This window comes from Gadus morhua, chromosome 17 (assembly GCF_902167405.1).
Source record: "Gadus morhua chromosome 17, gadMor3.0, whole genome shotgun sequence".
In the NCBI taxonomy this organism is placed as follows: Eukaryota; Metazoa; Chordata; class Actinopteri; order Gadiformes; family Gadidae; genus Gadus; species Gadus morhua.
In genome coordinates this window covers 9,468,956-9,493,024 of record NC_044064.1, presented here as the reverse complement: position 1 = coordinate 9,493,024, position 24,069 = coordinate 9,468,956, and the positions used below count along the sequence as shown (strand labels likewise).

The window sequence follows — 24,069 nt, the reverse complement described above, 5'->3', positions numbered from 1 at the left end:
TGTGTGTGTGTGTACAGGTAGACAAGTTACAAGCCTTTTAACATTTGTTTCTAACGGTGTAAATTAAAAACGGTGGTTTGAGTAACACTGTGGTTGGGGTTTCATGGGTAGGCATTGGTAGAAGAAAAATGCAGGATTTTTTTTTTAAAATAATTTTCAATTCTAATAATACCTTGGATATTATAACTCACAGTATTTTTGAGCATTTCCTATAGTTAGGGCCTTCCAGTAGAAACTGTTCTTCAATCTAAAAGTTAATGTAGAAAGTCAAGAGGTAAAGAAGTTAAATTAATACGGTGGATTTTGTCAGCTCATGTCACCTACCTGCCTCAACATCACTGGATACACTATATATAAAACTATAAATAACCTTAAGTCATCCTGCACTTCTGATCTGATGTCTCACTGCTCGTTGTCACTCACACACACACACACACACACACTCTCACACCTGCCCCAATGTACTTCTATTGTCCTCATCCATTATTCCACCCTCTCGCGCTCTCTCTTCTCTCCCTCTCCTCTCTCTACACCTTCCCTTGCTCCCTCTCCCTCTCCTTCTCTCTCTCCTCTACACCTTCCCTTGCTCCCTCTCCTTCTCTCTCCTCTCCCTCTCCACTCTCTACACCTTCCCTTGCTCCCTCTCCCCTTCTCTCTCACCCCTCTCCCTCTCTCTCTCTCTCTCTCTCTCGCACTTCATCACTGTCTCCATACGCAGCGCTCCAACTCTATCCCTCATCCCCGTGCCTCTCGCCTCCATCTTATCCTCCTCCGTCTCACTCTCGCCCTTTCCTCAACTCAGTACTTTTCCCCTGCCTGCCTCATCCTTCTCCTCCGATACGCCTGTTCCTCCTCCCTGTACACCCCTCCTCCAACCACCACACTCCTCCCTCACCTCACCCTCCTCCGTTTCCCACCTTCGTTGAGGTTTGCTTCGAATTATCCACGCAGCAAACAGAAATAGTACAGTGGGTGTTGAGATCCTCAACGTCTCTCCCACCCCTTGCCAAACATCTTCCTCTCTCTCCACCCAAACCGCTCTCTCCCTCCCACCTCTCCCCCTCTCTCCCCTAAAACACTCTCTCTCCCCCAGACCCCTCTCTCTCTCTCCCACTTCTCCCCCTCTCTCCCCTAAAACCCCTCTCTCTCCCCCAGAACCCTCTCTCTCTCTCCCCCAAACCTCTTGTTCGTCCACATCTACCTATCGCTCTCTTATTATTGTCAGTGCCTCTCTCCTTCTCTACCTGTCTCCCTCCTCGTGTCCCACTCTTTCTCTCTCACTCCCCCCCCCCCCCTCCCCTTCCCCCAAACTCTTCTCTCTCTTTCTCTCCCTCTACCCCTCTCAGCATCTTTCAGTTAGTCCTGCACTACATACACACTTGCACACACACGGACGGACAGACACACTCACTCCATTTAAAGAAGTCTCCTGGGATGGGGTAATCATTGTGACCTGCAGCATTACATGCAATGTTTGGGGGCTGGCTTTGAATTAAACATCATCACCTTCTCTCTCACAAGTCTCCCATATCTCTCACCTACCTCCCTTCTCTCTCACCTACCTCCCTCTCCTCAAGTTTAGTGGGTGAAGAGAGTCTCTTTTTAAATCACAACCTAATGTTGAATAATTTAGACATAAACCCAGCACATACTCTCACACACACACACACACGCACACACACCAACACATACAGGGAGGCCTAGTAGGACCGCGGTGAGAACCCGAGGCGGACGGGGGTGACAGGGCAGATGTGTTGCACTGCATTGTGGGGCCTCGAGGGGAGTGCTCTTTTGCCTGCCCTTTCCCTTGCAGCTCGTGCCGTATGAATGTTGGATGGGCCAGTGCCAGGGTGGTGCTGATACTGCTGCCGATGTCACAGCAGGGGCGGGGGGGGGGGGGGAGGGGGGTGGGCACAGAGGCACTGAGCAGCCCGATACCATTTGTCTTGTGAGTGAGTGTAACAGACACTGACAGTTGGTGGTCTCCCTCAGCACGGGCGCAGAGATGGGTGGGGGGGGGGGGGGGGGGTGTTGCTGGGTGGGCCCTGAATGGCTGCAGCCATGCTGATGGCATGCCGCGCTGCATGTCACATGCAGTTAGCCTGATGATAGCCTGGTCAACCGCACAAGTGTTACCCTAGCCAGAGTTGAAGATGAACAATAGAAGACAATCTGGGGTGGTGGCGAGAAGGAAGAGGAGGTGAGGAGGAGGAGGAGGAGGAGGAGGAGGAGGAGGAGGAGGATGAGTAGACGGGGGAGCAGGGATGAGAGCCTTCCGAGAGATAATATTGACAAACAGCGCTCTCTTGAACCCGAGTAGCCGTGCTCGGCCGTGCACAGCCTGCAAAACTGGGAAAAGCTAGCCCCGGTTCCCCGGCGCTGCCTTTATCTCCTGTCACATATTTCACAGCTCCTTTTAGCTCTGCCTATGTGTCCTGCATACCTCCCACCACCTTCAGTGTTTTTATTTACCTCTCCGCCTCTCGATGGCATTATTCCAGTGATGTCGGGGCAGGATGGTTTATTCCTTAGGGTGTGCGGCTCCCAGCCTGAAAGGTACTTGGTTCGATCCCCAATGACAGGAGTCTAACCTGTAGGCAGACCTCATCCCTATCTGCCTCCCCTCAAGGGACAAGGCAAGATGTCATTCCTGAATATTTCCTCAATCAAAACCGGTAACAACACAACAAGATAGTATTTTGTCTACAAACACACACATAATTCTGCACCATTTCCTGTACTGAGATTATTAGGCAACCAATTATAGTATCAGCTGCATCTGGCTTGGTATCGACTAGTCGATGCGGAGGGTTAACTGTCAGCAGCACATCACATGCAGCCTAATAATCCCATCGATGGAAATAGTGCAGTGTGTTTATGGACAAACTACCATCTTGTTGGACTTTGACTGGCACTGTGAATAAGCAACTGTTCAGAACACATTGGAAATCTTTGCTAAGTAATTAAAAGTGTATTCCCTTTACTTGTATACGAGCTAGGCTATTGTAACTGCAAAAAAAAAAAAGGAAGTAGCTGACGCAAAGCAAATGCTAACCCAAAGAGCTTCCCTTCTGGACGCCGAATGATGAATTTGTAGTTAAACAACTCGTCTGAATCTGGGTAAGTCAAGCAAACCAAGATTCAGACAGCCAATTTACAGATGGCTCGCCGTATCCCTTTAAAGAGCCAGTGAACCCAAAACCACTTATTTTTTGGTTCGAAACGTAGCAATTTGTTTTATATGATCACAACATAGTAATCTATGCCCTTTTATCACTGTTGAAATCAGTCCCAAATTTAGAGAGAAAAGGGGTGTGAACGTTTCACTCTGCTGTGAACTCACTTTCGGGGACATCTGAGTGCCTTTTCCGGTGCCCCTCCTCGGCTGAGGGGCACCGGTGGCACGGTCTGTGTGGATGTGTGGAGCTCTGTCTCGGCAGTGATTGACTGCAGTTTCCACGAGTAAGTGGACCTTTTCGGACGCTTATTGCACAACGCCACGGTGTGTGTGGATGGGGTAGCTCTGTCTGAGCAGGGATTTATTTAATACCCGCCTCCGAGCGTTAGGCTTCCCCGGCACATAGAGTAACACGCTACGGTGTGCCTGGCTGGCGAAGCTCCGTCTGAGCAGCGATGTGTTGAATGGCCGCGTCTGAGTGAGGCTTCCCGGAATCCTATACTATAACGCTACGGTGTGTGGAGGATTTCATACACAACATTGCCTATTATAACGCTCATAACAGTGACACAACGACAGCACTAAAAAAGGTATTACAAGGTTGGCGTGGGTCGTAACCATGGCGATAGCACTCCCCCTTCTTTCCTTAAACTCTGCCCAAAATGCCTCTTTTAAATCTGTGTTAGCATTCCATCTGAAACAGTGGGTTCACTGGCCCCTTAATGGTATGTCTCTTAAAAATCACTGTGAGGCGCTTTGTATTAATACTAAGCGTTAAATGTCTAAATAGTAGGATACCAAACAGATATAATGACATATTCAAACAAGAGAATTGGACCAACACACGGAGGGTCATAGATAGTGGGTGTCTGGAACCCCCTTCATACTGCAGAGAGAGAGGTGTTCCTGTTACGGTTGGCTCTAAATGGATTCCTGGGTTTTGGCCGAGGACGGGGGGGCGGGGTGCTACAAGTCCTGAACATTGTCCTACCTGCATGTTGGATTCTGGTGTCTGGATATATCCAGCTCTGGCACTCTCCGCTTGCTCTCGTTCCCCTTCGTTCTCCCTCTCTCTCTCTCTCTCTCTCTCTCTCTCTCTCTCTGCCTCATCCTGTCTCACACACAGACACGCTTATCTCCTTAGACTTCAAAGGCTCTCTACTCGGAGGTCCAACAGCTACTCTTCCCTCTCACGGTAGCTTATTGACATGATTAGTTAATACACACATACTCACACCGCACACACACACACACACACACACACACACAAACACTAACACAAATACAGACCGAAGCACACAGAAGGAAAGCATGCACACACTTGTGCACAACCTCAGACGTACACACACAATCGCACACACGCCTGCGCGCGCACGCACTCACACACTGTATCAAATCGGCAAAACCGTTCACCGCAATAAAGCGAAAGCCAAATCAAGCCCTGCACTCTTTATTGCTTTTATTGGGCTATTTAACTGCAGCCAGAAACACTTGTGATTAATTCATAGGCTGCGCGCCTCCCGGAGCCGGGCCGGGAGAAGCAGCCCTCCCTCAACACACTATATGCTGTGGAATGTGCACTCGTAAATATTTGATGGCCTTTTGACCTCATTAGACGTGACGGGTGTGACACGCGAGTGAGCCCTCCCGCGCCCGCCCATACGTCTTAGTCACCCGGCCCGTGGATCCGGGGAAGACGGAGGAGCGCCAACTCCTGCTATTGCCTCATAGGGGTGTTTGTGTGTGTGTGTGTGTTTGTGCCTGTGAGTGTGTGTTGTGTTGTGTTTGGTCGGAGAAGGAGGAGGAGGAGGAGGATGGGGAGGAGTGGCGCGGCCTTGACAGTGCTACGTATGAGGGGCTGGGGAGAGAAGAGCGATGTTGGTGTTTTTTGGCCAGTGACCTCTAGGCCGGGCATCATTAAGGACTCTCTTTCTCTCTCTGGATCTCCCTCCCTCTTTTTTGCCCTCTCTGTTTCTCTTTATCGCTCTCTCTCCCTGTCTCTCTCTCTTTTGCCCTTGCTCCCTCTCGATTGCCCTCGCTCTCTCGTTCTTTCTCTCTATTACAGCAGACGGCAGTTACCCTCTAACACTGTCTGCCCTTCACCAAAGGAGGAACAACAGAGAGAGGGAGAGAGAGAGTCGGAGAGAGAGAGGGAACTTAGTGAGACTGAGAAAAAATTTAACAAGAAATTGAAAAAGTTATAATAACAATGAAGAGAGAAGGAGAAAGATGGAATGAACTAAATGAAGAAAGTAAGAAAAACTACTTCAAACCTTGTCCCGAGCGGTCGACCCTTCCCCACCACCCCTCAGCACCGCTCTCCCTCTCCCCGTCAAATGTCACTCATATCTGGGTCAGCTGGGCCCGGCCAGGGCCACTGAGCAATGACCGTTTTTAAAAAGGAACATGTGAGGGACTCACAGCAAGGAGTCAGATCCCTGGAAGCAATGAGAGCACACGGACATGTGTCCCCCTTTATGCACACAAACTGCATAAAGGGGGCGCTTTAGTGGCGGCGGTCTTACGTGGGATTGCACCCCGTGACTCAAGAGGGAAGGGAAAGTTTGCTTTACTTTCCTTGAAGTATTTGTTTCTCGTCTTGTTTGTTTGCCGAGATCCGCAAGGGTATCTATTATGAGAGCTGACCAGAGGACTGAGAGAGAGAGTTAGAGAGACATAATAAGATCACCCATCCGCAGTCCTCCGTAGTTTGCATCCAGATGCCTCCCTTGCCGTCTCAGCCGCTGTCAGTAAACAGTGTTAACGCGCCAAAATGAGGCGAGAAGACCAATTATTTGTTCAACCCAATTGGGAAAAATGACCGTCCAAAAGAAGACGACAGGCGGCCCCGTCGCCGGCCCAAATGGGTCCGCCCGTACCCACAAAATGAGGCCGGAGCTACTCGCTCATTCTCCATTATTTTTTGCCTTCCTTTCGTGCTTCCTTCAGAGCTTCAGGGGCCCTCGATAATCACACTTCAAATGCACATTGTTCTGGGCCAGACAAGAAGCACCAGACGCTGTTACAAGGTTATATTTGTTTTATTTCGTGTCAGGTCTTTTTGAAGACTCACTGTTGTCACGTGACACAAAAAGTCTGAAAAAGACCTGACACAAAAATAAAACTACCAAAGACGCAGGAACCACTAGGTGCTCCAAACGCCTCGCGGTAAACAGTTTACATAATGAGGGCCGAGATGTTGGGCGTGCTAAGAGCTGTTTGCTACAGTAAACTGTTTATTTTGTCCTGTCTCGGCGAGTCACAGACACACAATATCTGCCCTCTTTTGGTGTTTCTTTCCCCATCCATGTATTTCCACTTCACTCCTGTCAAAAGTCATGGACGTGTCAAAAATTGTTGTTTCAAGCCTCACTTCTAGATTACAGGCCCCCCCCCCCCCCCCCCCCCCCCCCCGTATCCCCTCTGCTCTCTTACAATGTTAATGTCAAAAGCTTGTTCTCTTCAGGGCAAAACTCGTCGAAAGAGGAAAAAGACAATTCCAGCATTCAAGTCCTCAGCGGCGGCGGGGGAGGGGTCAAAGCGGGGGGAGGGCAAAGTGGATTTCATCAGTCCGTGGTGAGGTTACAACTTAGTCGGAAAAAGGGACATGATAATAGGTTCCCGTAAAGCAGGGCCCGCCCTCGGGAGATGGGTTTCGCTGGCCCGGACCTCTGTATCTGTCATGTTATGCTAACCCCTCATCCCCATTGCGTTCCCCGGCTCTTGACAGGCCTTTCAGAACCAAAGAAACACAAGCTAGGGGCTGGCTGCCCTCTGTAATGCACAACCAGCTCACTCCCCAGGACTAGACTCTCTTTGACCCAGTGAATGAAGATGCTTAATGCTTAATAGAAAGAAAAAACAAATTCTTTGGCCTTGTTTCTTGTTCTTCCAGATATACCATGGACCACAGCCCGCCCAAAGACACCCCTGTTCTGCCGGTGATCCCCCTCTGCCCAAGACCCCTGAAGACACAGCCTGACGTAACCCAGGCCCTGGCGGCGTGTGTGGATCTAGCCCCCCACCTGCGCCCCTGCTTCGGCCTGCCCAAGACCCTCCTCTTCCGACCAGTTAGCTGCACCGACACGGCCCCTGTCTTGCCTCCCCTGAGCCCCGGGAACCCCCAAGCTCTCGTCGTAGCGTCGGCCGCCGCCGAGCAAGCCGCGGTGCACGGCGACGGCGCGGGCCTGCTGCTCCTCCTCACCGCCTCCCTCCTCACGCAGGCCAGAGACCTGCTGGCCCTGGGGGTGGAGGGGGCGGAGATCCGGGCCGGGTACCGCCTGGGCTGTGGCAGGGCCCTGGCTCTGCTGGAGCAGCAGGGGGTCTGCGGACGGCTCGGGGAGCCCAGAGACGAGCTGCAGGTCGGGGCCACCCTCGGGCCCTTCCTGTCCGCCTGGCAGCCGGGGTTCGACGTGGCGTTGGGGGTTGCGGCCGCCCGCTGCTGCGTGTACGGCTGGACCCCCGTCACCTCGGGAGAGTGCGGGGAAGTGTGGGAAGGCGTGACCTTTGACCCGAGTACTCTGAGAGTCTGCACGGTGCTGGATGACTCACGTGATGAGGCGGTCGGGAAGGAGGAGGAGGAGGAGGAGGAGGACAGAGCCGGACGAGATGACTACACAGAGTTCGGAGGTGAGGAGCATCCGGACGTGGAGGACGAAATAGACAAGATGGGGGAGGAAGTGAGTCAGGAGACGCAAACCGCAGAGACGGACAGAGAACCGACCACGGAGCCCAGAGGAGAGGAAGAGAAGCCGGCAACGGATAGAGCAACCCATAGCAATAAGAAAAACAAATACGATAAAGATAGCACCGGTCAAGGAGAAGAGGACACTCCATCACAGCTGGAAAAAAAGAAGACAACGCTTGTGAAAGGCAGGGAGGGGGAGGAAGAGGATGACGAAGACGTCGAAACCGAGGTGTTTGATGACTGGGTGGATCTGGGAGTGGAGATATGGGAAGCCGTCTGCGACTCGGCCCGAGATAATGGCGTGGTGTGGAGCGAGTACACGACGCAACAAGAGAGACTCGGAGATGCAACCAGATTAGAGGCTGCCCGCAGGAACCCACTGTCCATCAATATGCACGCCGGCACCGAGACGGAGCAGACGATACACGGCTTCTCTAATGAGCCCACCATGCACAAGCACATCACGTCAGCCCACTCGGCCCACTTCAAGGAGCAGATAAACAGACCTAGGGGGAATCCATCCCAGGCCGCCCGTCAGAAACCCTCCTCGACCTCGCTAGACGCTCCGTCTCCCGGGAAGGCGATCCCAACACTGAGGCACAGCCACGCCTCCTCTGCCCTCCCCGGGCTCCGTCTGCCTCTTCAGGCCAGCGCGGTGGTAGAAGAGCCCAAGGACGGCAGTGCCCGCCCCGGGGTTAGGCTCACCCTCCGCAGCCCAGACGCCTCCCTGCTGGTCAGCGCCCAGGGTGCGGTGCAGGCCTGCCTGAGAGTGTACCGGTCCCTCCTGGCCGAGCCTAGGCTGGTGGCGGGGGCCGGGGTTGCAGAGCTGGCCCTGGCGGTGGGTCTGACTCAACAAGGCCTGGGCCTGGTCGGCATGGAGCAGCTGGTGGTCCATGCCTTCGCCCAGGCTCTGCTGCAGCCAGCCAGGGTCCTTGGGGAGAACTCAGGCGACCCGGGGGACCTGGCGGTGCTCCGGCTGTACAGAAGTCACCGGGAGAAGGAGAAAGAAGGCGTCTGGTCTCGGGAGACGTCAGCTCCCACAGTGCACCACCAGGGGACGGGGCAGGCCGTCCTAGATCCGCTAGGATGCAAAGCTAGCGCTATACAGAAAGCCACCGAGGCCACTCTGAATGTTTTAGCTGGGCTGATTCCAGCAGGAGATTACAACGGATGACAACAGCCCTCTAATCATACACACCAAGCAATCAGAGAAAAAGCTACACAATTATTGTAATTGGTTATGGATGTGATGGGTTAAGCATGTGTAGTTGGTTCAACTGAAATTAATAAAAATATATTTATTTCCTCAAATGCATCAAACAAAATGGTTTATTTTCATAAGCTTATTTCTTGAAGAATGTAATAAATGTGGCTATATTTCACAGCTGTGACGGCTCAAATAGGTCAGCATTATGAATGCCAAACGATAAATACAGTATGTTTACCTTCCTGCTGGTGATAATGGCCTTGTGTATGGATACGGCGCTGCTTGTTTCGACGGGCTTCTGAAGACCGGTCCCCAGGACCTGCACCGTGTTCCCCCGGTCCCCTGGTAGTGAGGGCCCCACCTGGGACGGAGTAGAAAGGGGCGATGAACACTCGATCAATCCAACTCAAGTAGTCTAACATCTTTGATTGGCAAGTATATTCTCATGTCTGTCCATTAAACTCATCCAAATAATACATCTTATATTAGGGGAACATTCTGCGGTTCCTACTAAATGTTTTACCGCCAATCAGAAACACACTTCGTGTAGACTCCTATTTTTAGCCCGGATATAAAATATGTAAATCTAACACTAAATAAATCATCAAGTACACAGGAATGAATAATAGGTGCTTGTTTTGCAGACGTCCTCATGTTGTTGTTTCAGAGACATCGGCTGCGGTCTGCGTCTGCCCGGCTCCCTGCGTACACCCCAGTACATCCTGGGTGTACGGGGGGGTTCCCAGTACCTCACACACACACACACACACACACACACACACACACACACACACACACACACACACACACACACACACACACGCACACACACACACACACACACGCACGCACACAGAAAAGAAGAGGAGCAGGAGACGTCTGCACCTCAAACCCGAAGACCACAAGGTTGCCCTTGCTGATCAAACGGTCTGAAACCATGAGGTCAGCCTCCCTCTAAGGAGCTCCTGAGAGGCGAGAGAGGCGAGAGAGGCGAGAGGCGGCCAGTCGGTTATGAGGTCCTTGAGGCCAAAGCACCTTCCCACACGCTTCAACCGACCCGGCCTAGCCCCAGTGCTGACCCGGCCTGCTGTCAATTTGGAGACGGGGACAGAGGCCAGCCATGGCATGGCCCCGCCGTAATAAACCGACGCCACGGCAGTGCCCCGTCCCCCTAGTCAAAGGCGCAAAGGACACAGGCCTAAGAGTTGCGGTCAACCGGATTATAGCGGCAGATAATGACTGGCCGTCACTTAGCCCGGCGACGACGAGGCGACGCCCTCACCATCCTACGAGGAACCCACTCACGCACGCCAACGCTGCCCATTCTTCCTCTCAAAGGTCTGAGTGAATCGTAACCATCATGAGGTGTTTCCTGTTCCCCTTCATGCTGAGTATTACGATGGGGGGGGGCAGCAGGATCAAAATGGCTGAAGGGTCCCTGCAGGAGTTCATGTGGTGCACAAATGACAAGTGTGCGTGTGTGTGTGTGTGTGTGTGCTTGTCTTCCCTTGGAGGCTCTTCCTGGCAGAAAATGTACCTGGCCGGCGATCAAAGCACACTTGGCAAATCTGAGTGTGTGTGTTTTTGTGTGTGTGTTTTTGCGGCTGTGTGTGTGATTTTGTGTCTGTGTATGTTAGATTGTGTGTGTGTATGTTAGATTGTGTGTGTGTATGTTAGATTGTGTGTGTGTGTGTGTGTGTGTGTGTGTGTGTGTGTGTGTGTGTGTGTGTGTGTGTGTGTGTGTGTGTGTGTGTGTGTGTGTGTGTGTGTGTGTTGTGCGTGCGTGTGTGTGTGTGACCAATTAAATCTCACGACGCTGCACTTGGACACACTGCGTCACCGACACCAGCCAGGGCCCGTGGCTCAAACTCCTGAGCCGGTCACCAACATGTTGAGCTAACCATGGACCTCATTTTCTTGTTCTCTAGTGTATTTAACGGAAAGCTGATACTGGCTAACTATATAATATGGACGTAAATCACTCCAATCTCATTGTTCGACGTGGCTCCAACATAATGAGGATGTTTAATCGCTTGGGTCCCCGAGTCTATCCAGATAATAAACTGGTGCGGTCATTTTGGCTTTGCTTGAACCAGGCTTGAATATCCGCCGAGTAACACCTTGTGCACACTGGTTGTGAACATAGTGTTTTACATAACCTGGGTTGTTCAACACAGCGGTTTTTTGTCAAATTTACTGCATGTATTTCAGGATGCCTTTGGATTGTTTTCCACGTGGCAGGGCTCTAGACACCACACAAACGTTTCTGCAACGCATGGGTTTTCATTTCTTTGAAGTGTTTTGTTTATTTCATTGGTCTATGTAGATCTATAATTTATTTGTTTGTATTTGTTGCGCTGCTGTTGCAGATAAATCCCCACATACATGTTTTAATAGATATCTGTAGACATATGTATGTAAATATATTTATATACAAACATACATACATGTATTATACATTATTATATTTTTATATTTTTGATTATACATTTGCATTTATGTATGCGCTACACAATAAGTTGCAGTAAATTTGGTCTACGTGTGCATAATGTTTTTCATTTATGTAGATAATAATATGCTATAAACTCGCTACAGTGTGAAGGATATTTTCCCAGGGACATCAGCACAGGTAATTATGTCATGGACTAAGATGGCGTCGAGCCTCAGTGGATGCAGACATGCTTCCTGGAGAGACAGAAAAAACTTGGCGTCACGACGATGAAGACGGTACAGTTCAGTTTAGTGTGGAACCTGTAGACCACTCAAACCAAACCATGGAACCAATCAAACCCCTAACACCAAGCCCAAACCTAAGACATATGGTTTTTACACCTTATGATGTATACTTTCTATCTTCAGAAAGGATAAGCCAACCGATGTGCCAGCAGTTCCGATGTTAGTTTAAACTCTGAGTTAGAATCTAAGGTTTGAAACGCTTACATTCCCGAATGTAATTACCTCAGCCAATTGCAGTTGGGATATGTTTCCTGCGTGTCTTAATGGGCGACACAATGCAAGGGCCAAGCGACCCAGATAGCGTTGAGAGAGATATATATATATATATATACACACACACACATATATATATACATACATACATACATAGATACACACACACATACACACAGGCGTACACACTGTCCGCCAGGCACCATACATTTGAGGACCACATGTCCTCAAATGTATTAAATAAATGACAAATGGTAAATGGACTACATTTATACAGCGCTTTTCTAACCAGTGGCCACTTAAAGGGCTTAACAATATTGCCTAACATTCACCCATTCATGCACACATAAACACACCAACGCCGGGGTCAACCATGCAAGGCAACCGCCAGCTATACGGGAACAGGGAAAGTTAAGTGATAGTAGTGTTGACTGAACTACTTTGTATTGAGTATTGTTGTACCTAGAATTGAGTAAGGTTGACTGTAGTTCCCAGACAGTGTGTTGAGTAGTGTTGACTGTAGTTCCTATTGTATTTGGTAGTGTAGAATGTAGTACCTTACCTTGTATTGTGTAATGTTGAAATTACTAGTAGGGATGCAAGAAACACCATATCATAAATATTAGATTTCTTTGAAATATCGAATCAAATTAAATACACGGTCCAAATCTCAGCGAGTACTCCGATACTTATTTGTAGGCACAAAATGTATAGGCCTATATACGTGAACGATTGTTTTAATTAATTTACACAGATCTAAATACGGCTATAATCTGTATTTCTTCCAGTCTATGTGTTTTATACCAACCCCAGAACTCAGCTGGTTACGCAGTGTTGGACCTACTGTTGTTGAGCTAGCAGGATACACTTCTATACAGCAAATTAAATGCTATATCAATTGTACAAAAATGTGTGAATCCTGATGCATTGAGTTCAATTGTGTCTAAGTCAATTAAGGTGATTATTAAGAGGACGGGGTACTTTGTAATTCAGCAATTGTGTTAAAAAGTTGACAAACGATAGCTATCCCAAATCTATACAATCACCACGACACCCTTGCTATGTGTGTCTTTGTGATTTGAAAGATAGTTTGCGGGGTTATAAGGTCACCTTACATACGTTTAATTTCTATATAAGTGGTTGAAACTGGCTATTCTGTTGATAGGCATTGAGACACAGCACTTTTTCCTCATCATTTGCACACTAGTGAAAGTATTTATTTGTGGTGAGATTTATTTGAGTACGGCATTTTATTCTGAAACAAATTGATCCATCCAAATAAATAGCTTGGCTGTTAGAGCTTCACGGCCTTAAAGCCATCCAAATGATTGTTGCACATTGTATTTGTATATTTTAATTGAATGACTTGTGATTGTTTTATTACATGTTAAATAACAAGTACTATATAGATTTAGTGGAAGTCCCAATCGTGTGCCCACCTCTTAAATGTCAGAGGGTATGCTAGATATGCGCATTGCTATCCCTCTGGAGCCTACCATAGACAACGGTCCATTTTAATCACCATTTATTTTATCACCTTTTCATGCTTTCATCAAATGTTATACACCCCCATAATAAATACAACCCATGTCATTCAGTGGTGGCACTCAATGTGATGTACCATACGGTAGAATAAATATGGTAATATATGTAAAACACACAAACCAGAGAAAAAATCTGTGGCTCACAATGTTTGAGACATGCCTCCTTCAATCAGTTCCTCACTTGTAGCATCTTTCACAAGGTCGATCAGACGTCTAACAGCATTTTACTTCTATGATTCGTTTAACTAGCTCTGATATTTGTCAGAGATGCTCTGGAAGCTTTAGTCAAAATTACGCAAAGTGGCACCTGACATGCCATGCAGATGAAGGGTAAAACTGATTTGATGCATAGCGTGCACTAAAGTGTTCCCAGTGGCCTTCTGGGAGGTCTCCGTGCCGGGCAAGACTGGACCTGAACCATCCAGGGTCCAGGCACTGAAATGCAACTGGATCCACACTGGATTTTCTTTCACATCCTCCTCGTGGCTTGGAAAAATATTTTGGGAGTGTTATTTCAGTTATATACCTTATTTATGGAAGTGTACTTTATTTATATGTATTTATTTTAGTTCCAAACTTTATAAAATAGCATGCAAACAAGTTTACCAACTCGTAACGCGTCCCCAAATGCATCAAACCGAAGGAGACGTAGAGTTTGAGTCAAGCTCAACGATACTGAATACAAAGTAGTACAGTCAACAACACTATCACTTAACTTTCACTGTTCCCGTAGAGCTGGCGGTCCCCTTACATGCTTGACCCCGCCGTTGGTGTATGTATGTGTGCATGAATGGGTGAATGTTAGGCAATATTGTAAAGCGCTTTAAGTACACACATTCCCCCGATTGACTCGAAAATCTTGCGTGATGGATTCCGACAATAGCTCTTTTCTAAATCAGTTCTATACCAAACTATCATAGCACATGTTGTCAGAATTTATTTTTCTGATCCGCATAACTTGTAACTTTGTGCAACAATCTGAACGTTTCAAACGCAACAAGTAGAGGTCACCAGCACAATAATGGCTGAGGATTACCTGGGGGCGTGCATGCTGTGTACAAAGTATTTCTAAGTGTGTGTGTGTGTGGCGTGGGTGTTGTTAAGAAATCTCTCTGAGGTTCTTTCTGGCAGCGTAGATGTACCTGGCCACCAATCAAAGCACACCTGGGCAATCTGCTTGTGTTGGAGTGTGTGTGTGTGAGTGTGAGTGTGAGTGTGTGTGTGTGTGTGTGTGTGTGCTTCTCTGTGTGTGTGTGTGTGTGTGTGTGTGTGCTTCTGTGTGTGTGTGTGTGTGTGTGTTTCTCTGTCTGTGTGTGTGTGTGTGTTTCTCTGTGTGTGTGTGTGTGCGTCTGTGTCGGAGACCACAGATATAGATTATAGACTATAGTGTCTCACCTCCATGACAGCCTGACCTTATACACCCTCACCGCGCCGCACTCCCCGGCTCTGCCAGCACTTGAAACAGAGCACGTGAATATCCATCGACAGTAAACAACAACTGTGATCGCAGGCACAATAGAATGGGGCCGGTCTCCTCCTCCCCGCCTGATTACATGGCTTGTGGTGTTCTGGAAGCTATTCATAGAGGTTAAACACACAGGGACCCGATGTGCTTTTCTGTGTTTGCCTCAAGCACACACACACACACACACACACACACACACACACCCCAACGCCGCCGCCGCCACCCCCTGCTGTTTTTCTACGGAAATATTTAAAACATTTCACAACAGAGTTTGTTTGTTGTGTGAGAAAAATAAACAACGAAGACGCAACAAAGCCTGCATTAATTAAACTGGTGTGAAATGGAAGTCTCCCCTGGTGGGTGTTCTGAAGACCCTCCCCTCTTCTGTGGCTGTTGATCCCCGTGCAACACTGTCACATGCTTTACCCTGTCTCCTACCCCAAGAACGCACAGGAATAGTGGTTCTGACATTGAAATCCCTCCTCCTTGTGAAATTCACCTATCATCGACCCATTTGTTGTCTGAGATCTCACACACACACACACACACACACACACACACACACACACACACACACACACACACACACACACACACACACACACACACACACACACACACACACACACACACACACACACACACACACACACACAAGCCTAGTAGGACCAAATTCTTTCTGACATTATTCTCCAAACCTTGTGTCATCCACCCTATTCCATTCTGTTTGACCAGGACATACTAAAATCACGCACGCACGCACGCACGCACACACGCACAACCTCTTAGTGTGAGGACCAGAGAGGGACCGCTCGGAGGAGTCTTTGAGTCTCTTCTTCAATAATGAACTACAAGTAAGCAGAGAGGAACACAGACCAAAACTAGGAAGGGGGGCGGAGAGTCTGAGCCATGCCAAGAAGAACGTGTCTGAGACTATTACAGTATCACAGACAATGACATCTGCCTGAGGATCCGGGGGAGGAATCAAAGAGCAAACAGAAACACTAAGCAACACGCAAGAGGCTATAGGCCACTGTTAAATTATGAATCACAAGTAAAAGGCGTGCAATTCCGCCACATCTTATTCACCTGCTTCAATCTGCCATTTAAATCGAAGGTGCATATTTTTTTCTTTATAATTAATATAGCGCCCAAAAGAAGGTTCAAACAAACGGGGGGGGAAGGGGGGAAAAAATAATTCCAATAAAGTCTAGCAAAGAAAATTAATTAAAATCACTTATCAATATATATGGCGTCTCGAGAAGAAGATTAGCGCTTCTGTCTGGCGTGTTATTTTCCCGTGCTTTTTCTCCTCCTACCTGATGGAGCGAATACCTGGAGGAGGTGTAGAGCCACGCAGGTTGGGCTGATGAAAAAAAGAACAATCACTGGAGCAGTAAATACGGGGGTGGAGGAAGAAGAGTGGGAGGAGGAGGAAGGGTATAGGAGGGGGGGATTCAGAAGGTAGAACGCCAAACTGAAGCGCCTGTTATAAATGGAGGATCATTTAAGAATAATAAACTAGATGGAAGGAGGGTGTTTGATATTGTGAGCCGCAATAAACAATTACAAAAACATGCTTATGACTGAACACAGCCCAGAATTCGACTGGTGCGGATAATTGCATGAGAAATGATCACTAATTAAAAAACTAAGTGAGCAAACAATGTTTTTAACAGGTGCATAAAGCTGAATAAAGCCTTTGTTAAATTCAGAATAAAGTCTCAATTACACACTGAATGCAAAGTACTAAGAAATGGGGGAGCCGTGTCCCAGCAGCCTATTTAAAGTGGAGAAGTCCCAGATTCCTATTTACTATTCAGTCATAAAAGTCTTTCAGCACAAGCTTTTATGCTAAGAGACCTAGAATCGTTTTTTTACATGAAGGTGATAAGCAAACTTGGTCAAGGATGCATACTGTTAGACTGCTGACACTGGGTTTTGAAATGAGTCAATTAAGTATATTTTATGTGGTTTTTTTTAAATACCTACTACCGGTATATAAGGCTGTGCTGTATTATTCTGACACCACATCACTAGGAGACTAGGAGGACGTCTGACTGGAGCTGCAGCACACATTCCAAGCACAGATGTTACACGGGACTCTGGTGGAGGGACCGAGACAGTTAGTGCGAGAGAGAGAGCGAGAGCAGGAGCGAGAGCGAGAGAGAGAGAGAGGACACTTTTTACTCAATTATTTAGGATGACATATCCACCCACCACTCCCCCCCATACATACCACCACCATCTCCACCATCTCCACACTAAACAGAAGATGAATAAGCTCTCACTGATAGGACGCCTAATCATCCTTTATCCGCTGCATACACCAGCTGGGCTTGCATACACACACACACACACACACACACACACACACACACACACACACACACACACACACACACACACACACACACACACACACACACACACACACACGCACACGCACACACACACACACACACATGCGTAAGCAGACGCACGCACACACAAAGACACATGCGCACGCACAGCACGCACACAAGCAGAGGCATGCGCACACACACACACACACACACACACACACACACACACACACACACACACACACACACACACACACACACACACACACACACACACACAGACCATGACAGTGCACGTGTGTGCACAGAGACATACAGGGTACACCATATATCACAATTAGATGTTGACCTAGAAAATGCAGACAACACCGGACACCTATCTACAGGACCACCGTCGATGGCCATAAGAGGTGTGGTCCATCGCTCAGAACACATCGCGGCTACGCTACACGCTAGTGCTACGATTTTTTTTATCGTTTGCATTTTGGTATTTAGGGGCAGGTTGGGGTTAGGGCACATTGGTTCTCAAAAGCCTTAAGGTACACTGCAGACAAAATTAATAATAATTTTATTTGAAGGCCTTTCAGCACACTCAAGGTCACCTGGCGTAAATAAAAAAACAGGAAAAATACTATCCTTTAGTTTACATCATCTCTTTTGTTGTGCAATAATATGGAAACAACAACTAAGATACTAAGGATAATAGTATCTCTCAATGAGTGACTTTCACACGTGAATGGTTCATAGAAGCCCATAAAATCTTTGCAGAACTGCAGAAATATGATTGGATCCACTGTGATTGTATTAAGTGTGAGTGTTCAAGGGCTTTCAGCTTGGCCTTGTTCATTTTACATAAGAGTATAATAGAATACAGGCCAAGCTATAGGATCACTACAGTTATATCCCCCCCCCCCAAAAAAAGACAAAACTAAGCAAAAACTGTTCGATACTAAGATTGGTTACCAATGTGAATGGCAGCTGTCATGTATTGCTAATGGTTAGAATTATGTTATAGTTGGTTGCATTCACATTCAGTTCTCTTGATTGCCATGTCAAACTGTGCGGCGAAATAAACAGGGTTTGATGTGGCTGGCATTAAACACAACGATATCCACTCACAGAAGACAGAAACGTAGCCCAGCTCTGGAGCTCCGACTCCCCCAGCAGCTGGCGGGGCTGAGCCTCTTCCTCCAAGCCCCGGTCCGGGTCCAAGACCTGTTGGAGAACACAGGTGGTGGCTGAAGCTAGGCTCCTACACTGGGGCTGCCGGGCCCCTCGGCTGGGCGGGGAGGGAGACGGGGAAGGGGGTCGGTTTCTGGGGTGGGGAGGTGCAGGAGGAGGAGGAGGAGGAGGAGATGGAGGCTCAGGCTCTGGAACAGGCTAGGGGACGCGGCGTTGGAGCCGGAGCTCAGCGTCTCTAAGTAGGAGGAGGAGGAGGAGGAGGTGGGAAAAGGAAGAGGAAAAGGAGGAGGAGGCTAGAACGGGTTGCGGTGTTGGAGCCAGAGAAATTACATTAAGCGTTTGTATTTGTGCATTAAAAAAATATGCATAAAAAATTTAAAAACATTGATATTTTGAACAAATGTAATCGGTTTGACATTACTTTAATTTTTTCCCAATAAGCATCAACCTCCTATTTTTTTTTATCTTGCAAAGTCTGTATAACTCTAGATACGTTATGCAGTTATAAAAGCCCTGAAGGTTGTTTTCATGCTCTGTGATTTGAGAAACCGTACACTGAATCCACCATGTAGTAGCCTACAAACATGTCACATTGTTCCTGGGCTTGGTATTTTGTATTCGGAGTCACTTGGCAACATACGTGTCAACACACCCACTGGGTGTGTTGATTAACTGTCTCATGGAATATATATGTTATATATAAACGGCTTTTTAGTATAGTAACCAAAGAACAAAAAAAATAACGAAAGAATTTGGAAAGAAATGAACGCGGCTCTTTATAAAAAATATATATCAACGCTAGATTCGTTGCTTTGACGAACCAAAGACTGGCTGGCCGAGCAACATGTGCTCTGTGATTTATAAAACAAGTCCCTCTGAGGGGATGTCAGTCAAATGCCTCGAATTCGTTATTCGTTGAGTCCGTCGCTGATGATTACTGTGATTGTTGGTAAAAAGGGAAACGATTGTTTGTGTGGATAGTTTGGATTTCCTACCTTGCCCTGGTCCAACAACACACCTTCCACACCCGGGAGCAGTGTCGCCAGATTGGGCAAGATTTCCCGACCAATCTGGCAACACTGCCCGGGAGATTTGGGCAATGGTTGCATTTGAGCGCAACAGTTTGCAGAAAATCTATCATTTTGATAATGTGTGTGGTTTACACAATTACACTGGTTGTAATTTAAGTATCATTAGACTATCTGTAAAGCATCAAGATTGAACCGCACTTGGGTCCACCAGGTGTAGTTCTCAAGTCACTCAAGCGGGGTCGCTGTCGCTCTTCATAGTGCTCCGGGTGACCGCCGGCCTAAACTCCCATGTTAGTGACTGTCAGGAGAACAGAATCCGAGCAAGCAAAGCCTTTATTATGTCTGACCTCTCTAAAGGTCTTCGGTTTGTATTATCCCCCCTATTCCTCCAGACTCCCACCCCTCTATTAAAAGCTGCGAATGCAGAGGAGCCGGTAACCGACTACAAGCTGTGACTTCGGGCTGGAGGTTTGGGGATAAGGGGGTGAGGGGGGATTACGGTCCAAAATGGAAGAATGGAAAATGGTCATATAGGGTCTTAATCGATAAATATAAAGACAGCCGAAGAAGGCTAGGGAATGTTCAAAGAGGGATATGGAGAGAGATAACTGCGCGGGACCACCAACGCTCCGCAATCAGGCCGAACACGGCAGCTTGTAGAGCAAACCAATTATTTACCCCAGCAGAATCAATAGAGCTCTCTCCAAGAGATAGCCATCAGCAGCACTATCTGGACCACATTCACACCGCAGAGAGCACGCACACGCGCACGCACAAATACACCCAAACACATGTGCGCGTAAACACTCACTTGCGCAAACGAACACACACATAAACACAGGGTACTGCTGCTGTGCACTCTGTTTGTGTCTTCTCTGTCCACCTCTCTCTCGCGCTCCCTCTCTCCCTCTCTCCCTCTCTCTCTCTCTCTCTCTCTCTGAGTCACAAACAGATTTGTCTTTCTCTTTCTCTCAGCTTCTCCCTGCAAATACCCATAACATGGCTGCTTGGAACCAGCCCCCACATCATCTAATTATGGAAGGTGTACACCAATAAACATCCAAGAGGAAGACGCTGTGTGTGAGTGTGCGTGTGCGTGTGTGTGCGTTGGAAAGAACGGATGTCACGCTACACATTATCTCGTATGGGAGGCGGCCGCCTGTCTGTCCGTAGCCACCTGCAGTCGCGACCAATCACACGGCAGAGCGTTGGGGTCACACGCGAACGTTGGAGTCCACGGGGATATTGTCGTGAGGCCGGGGGGGGGGGGGGTTCTTGGTTCGAGACCGGGTCATGTTTCAACCAACTCACTAGGGCATAATAGACATTACGCTAACATCCCAAACACAAAGAGATCCATGGAAGACTTAACTCCACCTGTGACTGCAGTCTATGTCGAGGCCTCCCAGAGCAAGATGCCCCTACCCCCTTAATGACACGGGCCTTCAATTCATCGTCAGTCACTGGGGACCGAAGCCCCAGCGAAACATATGAATTCATACCTAGTGGTGGGGGGATGGGATTGGGGGGTGTGGGTGTGGCTGTTGGTGGGGGTGGAGGGGCAGGTTTTGGGAGACAGTGCCCCAGCCGATGCGTCTCTGTCAGCGGTGTTTCCAGCCTAATGGGCTCGCAGGGGCGTTTAATTGCGGGTTGCGGGCTGGGAGAGAGAGAGAGAGAGGTGGGGAGAGGGGGGGGGTCCATGGGATCAGAGTGCGGTTGAACGAGTCTCGAGGGAGAGAGCTCAAGGGTGATTGTGTGTGTGTGTGTGGGGGGGGGGGGGGGGGGGTAACCTGAGATGGCTCTCAGTCAACGTCACCACCGTCATTACCACCCCACCCCCACCCCCTCACCCTGCTAACAAGGGATTAACAAAGACGCTGTGCCTTCACCACAGCCCCCACATCCCCCACCCATAGCTCACCCCTCCCTCCCTCCCTCTCCCCCTCCCTCCCTCCCTCCCCGCCAACCAAAAAGGCATTTTTTCTCTCGACTCTCTCCTTCTCCCCCAATCCCAGTCGTACAGTCGTGCAATCCCAGTAGTCCCAGTCGTAAATCCCTTTGATACAGCGTTTCCCCAGCAGCCTCCAGGGTCTCCGCGGGTCGTTCGGTGTGTGTATGTATGTGATATTCTCCTCTAACACGTTTATCCGTTTATGCGGTAATGTGGTGGTTAGCCTCCAACCGATTTTTCTCTGCCCACAAGGTCCGAGAGCCCTTGTGGGCTCAGTAGGCTAGCGCCCGCGGCTAGCCGGCTAGTCTCCGCCTCTGTAGTGTTCCTGTTGTTAATGTCAGCGAGCGCATTCTCTCTCTCCCTCAATTCAATCCACTCTCCAATTATCTCGCCATCCCTCTCAATCAATCTCTATCTGGGTCTCTCACTGTGTCTCTCTGCGGTCGTCTGTCTGTCGCTCGGACTTTAAACAAACACTCTGCATCTGACAGATGCATTATTCTGTATATTTATCATCCATTTTCCAAGGTCAAGGTCTTTCAGCGGTCGCACGGCAAACTGAGCGTGCTGCCCGGCTTTTTAATACGTATTAATAGTAATGCTAACAATAACAACATGGGGAAGTTGTCAATGGCACATTCCTGCCTTGTTCAAACGGTAAAAGTTCTGCTTTAGTGAAAAAAGCAGTTGAGAAGCAGCCACACAAAGCACGACTTGGTTCCTCGTGTTTTCATTCCTGGAAGCTGTTATATTTCCTTCATCATCCCGCTATCACTCCATCAATCTCTTATCCTTCATCGATCCCCCCCCCCCCCCCCACCCCGCTCCAACGCGTCCCCTCTCCTCCCGTCTGTTTTTCCCGGCGATTCTTTGGATTTATTTTCTTTTCTTGCGGCGGGTCGGCTTCCAGTGGGCGGATGACACACGCTGTGCTGCAGGTATCACTGGAAAGCAGGAGACATGCACACGTCCCAATCACAGCAAACATTATTCAACTTCGCTACACCCCCTCTGGAATTCATCACTAGAAACAATTCCACCCAATGTTTTCCTGTAACACCGACCCCCGCCGCCTACACCACCGCCTCTACCAGCCCCCCCTTGATGCCGGACCCCCGCCCCCCTCCGCTCCCTCCCATCGCCTCCCCCCAACCCTATCATTCTTCCCCACACGCTCCTGAACTTGCTCCAGACCCCCCCCCCGTCTATCTATCTTTTCATCCATCCATCCATCCATCTTGCTCTCTGATTCCTTCCAGATCCCACTCTTTCTTTGGAGTCTGTTCAGAACAAACATTCCGACATGTGAGCTCATGTTCCACTCGGTCTGTGGCTCTGTCTCTCTGTCTGTGTGACCGTCTGTCTTTTTGTCTGTCTGCCTCTCTGTGTGTCTGCCTGTCTGTACGTCTATTCGTCATGGCCTGTCAATCTTTCTCTTTGTCTATCTTCCTGCCTGCCCCTTGCGGCCTATCGTTCTCTCTGTCTGTCTGTCTGTCTTCCTCCTTGCCTGCCTGCCTATCCTTGTGTCTGTCTGTCCCCGTCCTCCTGTCTGTCCCTCACCAGCTCCAGTAAGGCAGTGGTTGAGTAGGGCTGGAGGGGCCGGGTGCAAGCCAGCTGTGACCACCGTGCTGTGGATAGATCTCTACAACAAAGAGCCCTCCTCGCTCCCATGCAACCGCTCAACACAAACCTACAAGCTCTGACCTTCACACTACAGAGAGCCCCCCCCCCCCCCCCCCCCCCCCCCCCCCCCTCCAAGGCCACCGCGTGCCAGGGCGTCTAAAGAAATAAATAAAGAACCAAATAGAGAAGGAAAAAGTAATAGCCCGGGCCCATCGGTTATTTCCCAAGATAACATCATATACTTCCCTGACTCAGGCCACAACAGAAACTGAACCACCCGCCACACACACACACACCCACACACACACACACACACACACACACACACACCCCCCACCCCCTCACCCCCCCGCGCCCCTGCACCCCCCACAGCCTGATGGTGTCGTAGCCGCGCTGCGGTGGCCCACTTCCCAGATCCCAGTTTGACTCCCCATGACCTCAAATCTATGGGCTTCATAGGAACTTCAGAGTCTCCCCCCCATGGGCCACAGTGCCACCGTGCCAGAGAGAGAGGGAGGGAGGGCTGAGGGAGGGAAGAGAGAGGGAGGGAGGAGAGGGGGGGGCCCGAGGGAGGGAGGGACAGAGGGAGGGGCTGACGAAGGAGAGAAAATAATGTGCAAGGGACTTTTTGAGAACATTTACAAAAATTCCCCCCCCCCCCCCCCCCCCCTAAAAACAAATAAAATATAATCAATAAAATAAATCCTTCTCTGAGATCAATAAAGTCTCATCGTATCTCAAACCAAAACCAAATGGGATGGTAAATACCAGACACAGGTAATATCATCGCTAGTTGTTAGTGCCAGGACGTGTTGAGTCTCGGAGTGTGATTTGGAGGGGACAAGTACCGGTTTGAGCCAATTGCATTGTTTGAATATGTAATCAATATGTAATCATCATTTGAATA

At 48.8% G+C, this 24,069-nt stretch overlaps 1 protein-coding gene across 1 annotated transcript in view; it reads left to right on the top strand.

Annotated features, from left to right (window-relative positions):
* The window catches only part of LOC115529937 (uncharacterized), a 49,893-nt gene that overhangs the window by 4,781 nt on the left and 21,043 nt on the right, over positions 1 to 24,069 (top strand). The window contains exon 2 of the mRNA XM_030339084.1: positions 7,074 to 8,894. Coding sequence (XP_030194944.1) covers positions 7,081 to 8,894 — 1,814 coding nt within the window. The 5' untranslated portion in view covers positions 7,074 to 7,080. The remainder of the gene's footprint in view (positions 1 to 7,073; positions 8,895 to 24,069) is intronic.